The sequence below is a fragment of the Ranitomeya variabilis genome, chromosome 1 (genome assembly GCF_051348905.1).
Source record: "Ranitomeya variabilis isolate aRanVar5 chromosome 1, aRanVar5.hap1, whole genome shotgun sequence".
NCBI lineage: Eukaryota > Metazoa > Chordata > Amphibia > Anura > Dendrobatidae > Ranitomeya > Ranitomeya variabilis.
The window spans coordinates 497136379-497148392 of record NC_135232.1 but is presented as its reverse complement, the minus strand read 5'-3'; the positions used below and the strand labels follow the sequence as shown (position 1 = coordinate 497148392).

At 44.9% G+C, this 12014-nt stretch overlaps 1 protein-coding gene across 2 annotated transcripts in view; it reads left to right on the top strand.

The window, feature by feature from the left end:
- Positions 1–6929, top strand: part of HOPX (HOP homeobox) — a 35179-nt gene extending 28250 nt beyond the window's left edge. For both annotated transcript variants that reach the window (XM_077280984.1, XM_077280976.1), the window contains exon 3: positions 6647–6929. In XM_077280984.1, the coding sequence (XP_077137099.1) occupies positions 6647–6724 (78 nt within the window). In that variant the 3' untranslated portion in view covers positions 6725–6929. The remainder of the gene's footprint in view (positions 1–6646) is intronic.
- Positions 6930–12014: the final 5085 nt, after the last annotated feature.

Genomic DNA, 12014 nt, shown 5'->3' with positions numbered 1-12014 from the left:
CGATAATCAATACAAGGTCTCAAAGATCCGTCCTTTTTTGCCACAAAAAAGAATCCCGCACCAAGAGGGGAAGAAGACGGACGAATATGTCCTTTCTCCAGAGACTCCTTGATATATGAACGCATAGCGGTATGTTCAGGTACCGACAGATTAAACAGTCTTCCCTTAGGAAATTTACTGCCTGGGATCAAATCTATAGCACAGTCACAGTCCCTATGAGGAGGCAGTGCACTGGACTCAGACTCACTGAAGACATCCTGATAATCAGACAAATACTCCGGAACTTCCGAAGGCGTAGAAGAAGCAATAGACACAGGCAGGGAATCCCCATGAATACCACGACAGCCCCAACTTGAGACTGACATAGCCTTCCAGTCCAGGACTGGATTATGGGTCTGTAACCATGGCAGCCCTAAAACAACCAAATCATGCATTTCATGTAAAACCAGGAAACGTATCACCTCGCGGTGTTCAGGAGTCATGCACATGGTAACCTGTGTCCAATACTGCGGTTTATTTGCTGCCAATGGTGTAGCATCAATACCCCTAAGAGGTATAGGATTTTCTAATGGTTCAAGAGTAAAACCACAGCGCTTAGCAAATGAGAGATCCATGAGACTCAGGGCAGCACCTGAATCTACAAACGCCATGACAGGATAAGATGACAGTGAGCAAATCAAAGTTACAGACAGAATAAATTTAGGTTGCAAATTACCAACGGTGACAGGACTAACAACCTTAGCTATACGTTTAGAGCATGCTGAGATAACATGTGTAGAATCACCACAGTAGTAGCACAAGCCATTCCGGCGTCTATGAATTTTCCGCTCATTTCTAGTCAGGATTCTATCACATTGCATTAAATCAGGTGTCTGTTCAGACAACACCATGAGGGAATTTGCGGTTTTTCTATCACATTGCACCGAATTAGGTGTCTGTTCAGACAACACCATGAGGGAATTTGCGGTTTTGCGCTCCCGCAACCGCCGGTCAATTTGAATAGCCAGTGCCATAGTATCATTCAGACCTGTGGGAATGGGAAAACCCACCATAACATTCTTAATGGCTTCAGAAAGGCCATTTCTAAAATTAGCGGCCAGTGCACACTCGTTCCAATGTGTCAGCACGGACCATTTCCGAAATTTTTGGCAATACACTTCAGCCTCGTCCTGCCCCTGAGACATAGCCAGCAAGGCCTTTTCTGCCTGAATCTCAAGATTGGGTTCCTCATAAAGTAAACCGAGCGCCAGAAAAAACGCATCAAGATCAGCCAATGCCGGATCTCCTGGCGCCAGCGAAAAAGCCCAATCCTGAGGGTCGCCCCGTAAGAACGAAATAACAATTTTTACTTGCTGAGCAGAATCTCCAGATGAACAGGGTCTCAGGGACAAAAACAATTTACAATTATTCACGAAATTCCTAAACTTAAACCTGTCTCCGGAAAACAGTTCAGGAATCGGTATTTTAGGTTCTGACCTAGGATTTCTGATAACATAGTCTTGTATGCCCTGCACACGAGTAGCCAGCTGGTCCACACTTGTAATCAAGGTCTGGACATTCATGTCTGCAGCAAGCATAGCCACTCTGAGGTAAAGGGGAAGAAGAAAAAAAAAAACTCAGAATCTTCTTTCTTATAATCCCTCTTCTGCAATGCATTAAACATTTAATCAGGGCCTGGCAAACTGTTATGACCCCAATGGCGAGGGTCTCAGAGGAACGTGGAAGTCTGCAGAATACAAAAATCCAGCTCATAGGGCAGTGGTAACTGGGTTGACCATATATCTACTCCTAACGCCAACACTAGAAGTAGCCGGGGATCATTCCTACGTTGATTCTAGATGACACGCGCCAGCCGGAGAATCTAGCTACCCCTAGTAGAGGAAAACAAAGACCTTTCTTGCCTCCAGAGAAGGGGACCCCAAAGCTGGATAGAAGCCCCCCACAAATAATGACGGTGAGGTAAGAGGAAAAGACAAACACAGAAATGAACCAGGTTTAGCACAGAGAGGCCCGCTTACTGATAGCAGAATAAAGAAAGGTAACTTATATGGTCAACAAAAACCCTATCAAAATCCACACTGGAAATTCAAGAACCCCCGAACCGTCTAACGGTCCGGGGGGAGAACACCAGCCCCCCTAGAGCTTCCAGCAAAGGTCAGGATATAGATTTGGAACAAGCTGGACAAAAATACAAAACCAAAACAAATAGCAAAAAGCAAAAGGCAGACTTAGCTGATATAACTGGAACCAGGATCAGTAGACAAGAGCACAGAAGACTAGCTCTGATAACTACGTTGCCAGGCATTGAACTGAAGGTCCAGGGAGCTTATATAGCAACACCCCTAACTAACGACCCAGGTGCGGATAAAAGGAATGACAGAAAAACCAGAGTCAAAAAACTAGTAACCACTAGAGGGAGCAAAAAGCAAATTCACAACACAACCCTAACCCTAACTTTAGCCCCAACCCTAACCCTAACCCTAAATTTAGCCCCAACCCTAACCCTAGCCCTAACTTTAGCCCCAACCCTAACCCTAGCCCTAAATTTAGCCCCAACCCTAACCCTAACCCAAACCCTAAATTTAGCCCCAACCCTAACCCTAAATTTAGCCCCAACCCTAACCCTAAATTTAGCCCCAACCCTAACTTTAGCTCCAACCCTAACCCTAACCCTAACTTTAGCCCCAACCCTAACCCTAACCCTAATTATAGCCCCAACTCCTCTAGCTGCCAGTCGGCAGATCATGGCGGGCGCACTGCGCATGCGCCCGCCATTTTCTTACCGGAAGAAGAAGCCAGCGGCCAGGAGATGACACAGGAGGACCCAGGGACACCGGTAAGTATAACAGGGTCCCCAAATCCCCCTATTTCTCTGTCCTCTGATGTGCGATCACATCAGAGGACAGAGAATTACACATTGCTTTTTTTTTTTGCGGTCGCCAGTAAACAGTTAATTACCGGCGATCGCAAAACAGGGGTCGGTAAAAACCGACCCCGAACATGTTCTTTGGGGTCTCGGCAACCCCCGGCGGCCGAGACCCCAAACATCTTCCGGGTGCCGGCCGGTGGGCACACTGTGCATGCGCCCGCCATTTTTTGGCCGGAACAAGATGGCGGCGCCCATCGGGAGCCACGAGGAGTACCGGGGGAGACAGGTGAGTATCGGGGTTCTATTGGTGGCGATCGGGAACCCCATTTCTCTGTCCTCTGATGTGTGATCACATCGGAGGACAGAGAAATTAAATGGGAAATAGCGTTTTTGTGTTTTTTTGCGACCCCCGGTAAACGGTTAATTACCGGCGATCGCAACTCGGGGGTCGGTAAAAAAACCCCGAATCATGTTCTCTGGGGTCTCAGCTACCCCCGGTAACCGAGACCCCAAAGAAAATCCAGCTCTGGGGGGCGCTATTCACTTTTTCCACAGCGCTGTCAATTAACGGCACTGTGGTTTAAGTACCCTTAACTGCCGCCTTTAAAAGGCATATTGGCAGTCGTTAAGGGGTTAAATGGATAGTAAACTGCCTATGTGCAAAGTTGCAGGCATGCGGCCTGATAGTATCAGTTTATATGTATAATTAATGTCTTGATGCTGTGTAGGTAAAACAAAACAATAAGAGGTGGTAAATATGTGCAGGTATAGGTGAGAGGACAAGGGTAGAGAGATAAAGTGCCAATGCAGAAAGTAGTTGAAAGTGTTTTGGCTGAAGATATTTAAAACACCAATAGAAAAGACATGATTATGAAAATAGTGCAATATGCATACATAGTACATAGGTGGTAGATGAATCCTCTCATAGGTACCTGATGCACATGCAGAGAGTCCCTTTGATGCGCCCTCCCCGACGCGCATTTTGACGTCTGCCTTCATCAGGGAGCCATTTTTTTCATGTGTACTTTGCCCTTGAGGCCTCTATTTAACCTGAATGGGAACTTGGTAGATAATATATACAAGAGATAGTGGGTACACAGTCTTATGAACATTTCCTTAACAACTAAAAGCATTTTTCACAACTCCCTTCCTTCTTTTCTCTTTTGTATCTTCAGCTTTCTTCTTTTCTCTCTATTGGTCCTCTTTTTCCATTGTTTATCACTAATTCACCACAACCCAGATCAACACTACAGTCCTGGTTAGGAAGAGTCATGTTGTAATAATTATAGGGGATAACTCAGGAGACTCTTTGCGTGGAACAAGACAACTACAGGACACAGTTTTATAAGTGGTAAAGTCTATATTATCACACGGTGATTCAAACAGGTGCAGAGAGAAACTCAAGTCCACAACACTTGGTGTAAATATTAAACGCAGCTTAGCAGTCTATAGGAAACTTCAGAGGAAAATGGAATCACGCAGAAAGTCTATGAAGCACAATTATTCTTGAGGATACTTGGCATGAATAAGTCCTTGCTTAGTCCAAAACACAGATAGATATGCTTATAAGGCAGTTCAAATAATATCTTAGCTCAACCAGGGAGGCCTGGGTAATAGTCTCAGGTTCTTGCAGAGCAGCAACAGCTTACATGTCCAGCAAATGCAGATGGAAGTAAACACGAGCAGCAGATGAAGGATTACTGGAACTGGTGTATGCAGCAGGAACTCAGAGCAGAGTAGCAGGATAACCCCACAGGTTCACAGGAGCAGGTATATAGCCAGGGAGTAACCACAGGTCAGGAGCTGGATGCAAGGCAGAATACTCTAGCACAGACTGAAGGCTGGGGTGGAGTTTTATAGCAGGAAGACACAGTGCACATGAGACCAAAGATGCCATCTTGGAAAAGGGTAGTAATGCACAAAAGGTAATAAAAAATGTTCAGAGTCCTGACACATGTACTCATCCCTCCGTTCTACATCTTCTTTCCCCTAAGCGTGCCAGTATGGCCGGTACTTATCTTCTCTAATACTGACGTTCTGAATCTGGGGCACTTTACTCAAGTACTCAGTCCTGTTTAGGCCCATTACCTTTACAAATTATAAACTCTGCCTTGTAGCTAGGCATCCTCTCCCAGGACCCATCTCCAATAGATCACTCGGTCTCTTAGTCACTTCTGCTCTGGATCTTGCTATCTCTTTTGACTTTCTTTTCGGTCTCCTCTCGCTTAGGGACACTCAAAATAGGCACTTCTCACATGGGACCTCATGTCCTCTTACTATACACTCCAGGCCCTACCTGCCTTACTAGCAAGAAATTGTCATTTTCCCATTTACTTAGACCCTCGCAGTCTGGGTTAGTCACAAACATTAATTCTCATTAATCCTACTGTCAGACTACACACGTTATCAACATTACTAATTACCTTTTAAAGAACATCACCATTCACATTATGCATCACAGTTCAAATTACACCACACAATATATCACAGCAAAAAAATTTTTCTTCAAGGGAGCAACATGTCCATCTCCTGACATCACCATAGGATGTCATAGTGGCTATTAAAGAATGAGGAGAAATTTGACATGTACAGGCAGAGGACTAACGCTAAGTTCTTGCACCCTAATAGAAACTTTCTAACAGGTCTCCCATCTTCCATGTGTCATTTATAATACTGGTGCCTTATGTGGCAGAGGGGCCTCATACCTCCTGAGGCACAAGTGCTGGATGTAACTACCCCTGCAAACCCTTATAGCAAAGTTCCCTAAGCTTTTTATACCCCTTGAGTTACAATGAGTGATGTCAGGAGCCAAATTGAAGTAAAAAATGTGAACATATTAAACTTTTAGAAATAAAATACGATAATTTATATTTTGAAATTTTATGCACTTTCTAATATACAGTATTAATAAACTAAACTGATTATTCTCTGGGTATAAAATGTAGCTATACTACTGTTAGGTTATGTTCACACGCAACATTTTTGTCACATTTTTTTCTGCAGCCAAAACCTGCTCTCTTGCCAGTAAAAATGCTGAGTTCAAATCGTCCATTTTTCAACATTTTCACAGCATTTTCGACGCTCCTTTTTGTATTTTTTTGGGTGCAGATTACATCTGTGCTTTGTCTGAAGTTCATGTTTAATAAAATTATTATTATTATTCACCAAAAACACTTAAAAATACACTAAAAACACTGTGAAAAACACTGTTGCGCTTTTTTGCAGCGTTTTTTCACTTTCTCATTACTTTCTATGGGTTAAAAATACTGCAGACATAAAAAATTCTGCAATTCTCAAATTCAATAATGATAATTAAAAAACAAGTGTGCGCATGAGATTTCTGAAACTTCACAGCTTTTGCTGGTACTGGAAAAAGCAGTTTTTAATTTGCAGAAAAAGAACAACAAAAAATGCTGCATGTGAACATAGTCCTAATGTTATTGTCAGTGCATCTGGCCATAATTCAAGGCTACTGTGGAGAGCCACACAGCGGAGTTCACAAATCAAGCTTCCGTCACAGTGTACAGCTGCCTAATACTAGACTATTTCTTATTGTGCAATGATAGGTGAACATTTGCTTAGAAGAACAGTATGAACTGATATGCAACCTCATTTGGCCATAAATTCAAATATTAACCTATTAGTAAGCTATTCTTACTACCATAGTGGCAGATAATTTGAGAAGTGACATACTGTATAAAATAATTATTTAACCACTCAAAAATCAGTTATACAGGGAAATGAATGTTATTTTCTTCTTTTCCCTTGTTGTTCTAGAAATGGTTCAAAGTCCGGTTATCTAAATGGAGAAGATCGGAGGGCTTACCTTCAGAGCTTGGCTCAGTCATGGACTAGAGGAGACTTTTTTTTCACACATTATATTTTTTTTTCTACCCCATTATATAATTATAAAATAAAGGCACTTATTGAAAGCAGATGTAATAAATATTACTTATCTAAATATTGTGTATATATATATATACTAGTGTAATATATTTTAAATGTATACTCTAAAATATTGCTTGGTTTATGACGAATAAATAAACTTCTATCTAACATATATGGCAATCATACTTATTTTGTACTACATACAGAGGGCCACCTGCATATTCCTCCAGGAGCTTTTACGACAGCATGTTCTAAATGTTAAACAAGCGTGATCGACAATATTGAAGCTGTTCGATGCTTATCTCACAATCTCTTTACACGGGCTGAGGAAGAATGATGGCCACAGAATGATCACTAATAGACCAATTTGTCCCCATACAGTATCAGCAGCATATGTGCACTTTTGACTGGGCGATGTGCTGCTGAGAGCAATGAATAGGCAGCATTTTGCTCATTTAGTATAATGTGCCCCGTAGTCCTCCATATAGTATAATACACTAACCATAGTCCTCTGTATAGTATAATACACTCCCCGTAGTCCTCCATATAGTATAATGCACACCCCATAGTCCTCAATATAGTATAATGCACTTCCCATAGTCCTCCATATAGCGTAATGCACTCCCCATAGTTCTCTATATAGTATAATACACTGCCCACAGACCTCAATAGAGTATAATGCATCCCATAATCTACCATATTGTATAATGTACCCCCCATAGTCCTCCATATAGTATAATGTACACCTCATAGTCCTCCATACAGTATAATGCACTCCCCATAGTCCTCCATATAGTATAATGCACCCCCCATAGTCCTCGATACAGAGTAATGCAGCATCCCATATAGTACATACAGTATAATACACAGCCTATAGCCCTTAATTCAACATAACACAGCCTCCATATAGTATAATGCAGCCTCCATATAGTACATACAGTATAATACACAGCCTTTAGTCCTTGAAGGAGGTGATACTGGGGGCCACCATACAGTGTTTGTGTGTAAGGAAATAGTGGGTGGCACCATACAGTGTGGGTATGGAGAAATACTGGAGGAGACCATACAGTGTGGGGAGAAATACTGGAAGCTACCATACAGTGTGTGTGTCTGAGGAAATACTGGGGGCCGCTATAAAGTGTGGGTGGGGGGAATACTGGGGGGCACCATACAGTGTATGGGGAGACAATACTGGGGCCAGTATACAGTGTATGGGGGATACTGAGGGCCACCATACAGTATGGAGGAGTGAAATACTGGGGGCCTGCATACAGTGTGTGGAGGGGGGATACTGGGGGCCACCATACAATGTGTGTGGGGGAAATACTGGTGGCCACCATACAGTGTTAGGTGAGAAATACTGTGAGCCACCATACAGTGTGAGGGTGGGGAAATACTGGTGGCCACCATACAATGTGTATGTGGGTGGGATAAATACTGGAGGCCACTATACAGTGGGTGGGGGAGAGGAAATGCTGAGGGCCACCAGTATGTCTGGGGGGATACTGGGAGACTATCATATAGTGTGTGTGTGTGTGGGGGGGGGGGAAAGAATACTTAGAGGCACCATACAGAGTCTCTGGGGGGGAAATACTGGGGACCACCTTACAATATGTGAGGGGGAAATACTGAGGGGTGACTATACAGCATGTGGGGCTGGGGAATATTGGAGACCACCATAATTTGTTCGGGGGGAATACTAGTGGCTACCATCAAGTGTGTGGGAGAAATACTGGGGGCCACATACAGTGAGGTGGAGAGGGGAATTCTTGGGGCCCCCATACAGTGATGTGCAGAGTTATACTGGGGACCCTCATACACTGTGTGGAAGGGGAAATATTGGGGACCATCACAAAGTGTGGGTAAGACTACTGGGGGCCATTATACAGTGTCAGGGGAATACTGAGGGCCTTCATACAGTGACCAAAAGGCTACTGTGTGACATCTTACAGTGTGTGGGAGACGACTGGGGGCCATTTTACAGTGTGGGTGAGACTACTGGGGGGCACCATACATTGTAGAGGAGGCAATGGGAAGAACACTGTTGTCCATTATATAGCGTGAGGGAGGCCACTGGGGCCCATTGTACAATGTTGGGGAAGATACTGGGGGCCATCATACAGTGTGAGGAAGGCTACTGGATGCTATCGTACTGTGTGTGGGGATGGGGGCTACTGGGGGCGATTACACATTGTGGGGGTCTACTGAGGGCCATCATTTAGTATGTGGGGGCTATTAAGTGCGATCATTGTTATGACCCCAATGGCAGAGGGTCTCAGAAATAATTACTAAGTCTGCAAACACAAAAAACCAGCTCATAGGGCAGTGGTAACTGAGCTGACCATATATCTAATCCTAGCACCACAAATAGCAGCAGCCGGGGAACGTGCCTACGTTGGTTCTAGACGTCTCGCGCCAGCCGGAGAACTAACTAACCCTAGAAGGGAAAAGAAAGAACTTTCTTGCCTCCAGAGAAAAGACCCCAAAAGTTGGATACAAGCCCCCAACAAATAATAACGGTGAGGTAAGAGGAAAAGACAAACGTAAGAATGAGCTAGGTATTTAGCAAAGAGAGGCCCACTAGCTAATAGCAGAATATAGTAAGATGACTTATATGGTCAGCAAAAACCCTATCAAAATATCCACGCTGGATATTCAAGAACCCCCGAACCGTCTAACGGCCCGGGGGGAGAACACCAGCCCCCTAGAGCTTCCAGCAAAGTCAGGAATAACATTTAGTCCAAGCTGGACAAAAATAAGAGCAAAGCAAATAACCAAAAAACAAAGAAGCAGGACTTAGCTTAATTTTGCACGAACCAGGACCAGCAGACAGGAGCAAGCAGAAAGGATCTGATTACAATGATGCCAGGCACTGGACTAAGGATCCAGGAAGTTTATATAGCAACACCCCTGGACTAACGACCCAGGTGGGTGCCAAACTGAGGAAAGACAATCCCAGAGTCATATCACTAGTAACCACAAGAGGGAGCCAAAAAGTCTAATTCACAACAGTACCCCCCCCTTAAGGAGGGGTCACCGAACCCTCACCAAGACCACCAGGGCGATCAGGATGAGCAGCGTGAAAGGCACGAACTAAATCGGCCGCATGCACATCAGAAGCAACCACCCAGGAATTATCCTCCTGACCATAGCCCTTCCACTTGACCAGATACTGAAGCCTCCGTCTGGAGAGACGAGAATCCAAGATCTTCTCCACCACGTACTCCAACTCGCCCTCAACCAACACCGGAGCAGGAGGCTCAACAGAAGGAACCACAGGTACAACGTACCGCCGCAACAAAGACCTATGGAACACGTTGTGAATGGCAAACGACACCGGAAGATCCAAGCGAAAGGACACAGGATTAAGGATTTCCAATATCTTGTAAGGACCGATGAAGCGAGGCTTAAATTTAGGAGAGGAGACCTTCATAGGAACAAATCGAGAAGACAGCCATACCAAATCCCCAACACGAAGTCGGGGACCCACACCGCGGCGGCGGTTGGCAAAACGCTGAGCCTTCTCCTGTGACAACTTTAAGTTGTCCACCACATGATTCCAGATCTGCTGCAACCTATCCACCACAGAATCTACCCCAGGACAGTCAGAAGGCTCCACATGTCCCGAGGAAAAACGAGGATGGAAACCAGAGTTGCAGAAAAATGGCGAAACCAAAGTAGCGGAACTAGCCCGATTATTAAGGGCAAACTCAGCCAACGGCAAGAAGGTCACCCAATCATCCTGATCTGCCGAAACAAAACACCTCAAATAAGCCTCCAGAGTCTGATTAGTTCGCTCCGTTTGTCCATTAGTCTGAGGATGAAAGGCAGACGAAAACGACAAATCAATGCCCATCCTAGCACAAAAGGATCGCCAGAACCTGGAAACAAACTGGGATCCTCTGTCAGACACAATATTCTCAGGAATGCCGTGTAAACGAACCACATTCTGAAAGAACACAGGAACCAGATCGGAAGAGGAAGGCAGCTTAGGCAAAGGCACCAAATGGACCATTTTAGAAAAGCGATCACATACCACCCAGATGACAGACATGCCCTGAGACACCGGGAGATCTGAAATGAAATCCATGGAAATGTGTGTCCAAGGCCTCTTCGGCACCGGCAAGGGCAAGAGCAACCCGCTGGCACGAGAACAGCAAGGCTTAGCTCGAGCACAAGTCCCACAGGACTGCACAAATGACCGCACATCCCGTGACAAGGAAGGCCACCAAAAGTACCTAGCCACCAGATCTCTGGTGCCAAAAATTCCCGGATGCCCTGCCAACACCGAGGAATGAACCTCGGAAATGACTCTGCTGGTCCACTTATCAGGAACAAACAGTCTGTCAGGTGGACAAGAGTCAGGTCTACCAGCCTGAAATCTCTGCAACACACGTCGCAAATCCGGAGAAATGGCTGACAAGATAACTCCCTCTTTAAGAATACCAACTGGTTCTGCGACTCCAGGAGAGTCAGGCACAAAGCTCCTTGAAAGAGCATCAGCCTTCACATTCTTTGAACCTGGTAAATACGAGACCACAAAGTCAAAACGGGAGAAAAACAATGACCAGCGGGCCTGTCTAGGATTCAGGCGTTTAGCAGACTCGAGATACATCAAATTTTTGTGATCAGTCAAGACCACCACACGATGCTTAGCACCCTCGAGCCAATGACGCCACTCCTCAAATGCCCACTTCATGGCCAGCAACTCCCGATTGCCAACATCATAATTCCGCTCAGCAGGCGAAAACTTCCTAGAGAAGAAAGCACATGGTCTCATTACCGAGCAACCAGGGCCTCTCTGCAACAAAACGGCCCCTGCCCCAATCTCAGAAGCATCCACTTCAACCTGAAAGGGAAGTGAGACATCAGGCTGGCACAAAACAGGCGCCAAAGTAAACCGGCACTTCAACTCTTGGAACGCCTCCACGGCTGCAGGAGCCCAGTTAGCAACATCAGAACCTTTCTTGGTCATATCCGTCAAAGGTTTAACAACGCTAGAAAAATTAGCGATAAAACGACGGTAGAAGTTAGCAAAACCCAAGAACTTCTGAAGACTCTTAACTGACGTGGGTTGAGTCCAATCATGAATAGCTCGGACCTTAACTGGGTCCATCTCCACAGCAGAAGGGGAAAAAATAAACCCCAAAAAGGGAACCTTCTGTACTCCAAAGAGACACTTTGAGCCCTTAACAAACAAAGCATTCTCACGCAAAACCTGAAACACCATCCTGACCTGCTCCACATGTGAGTCCCA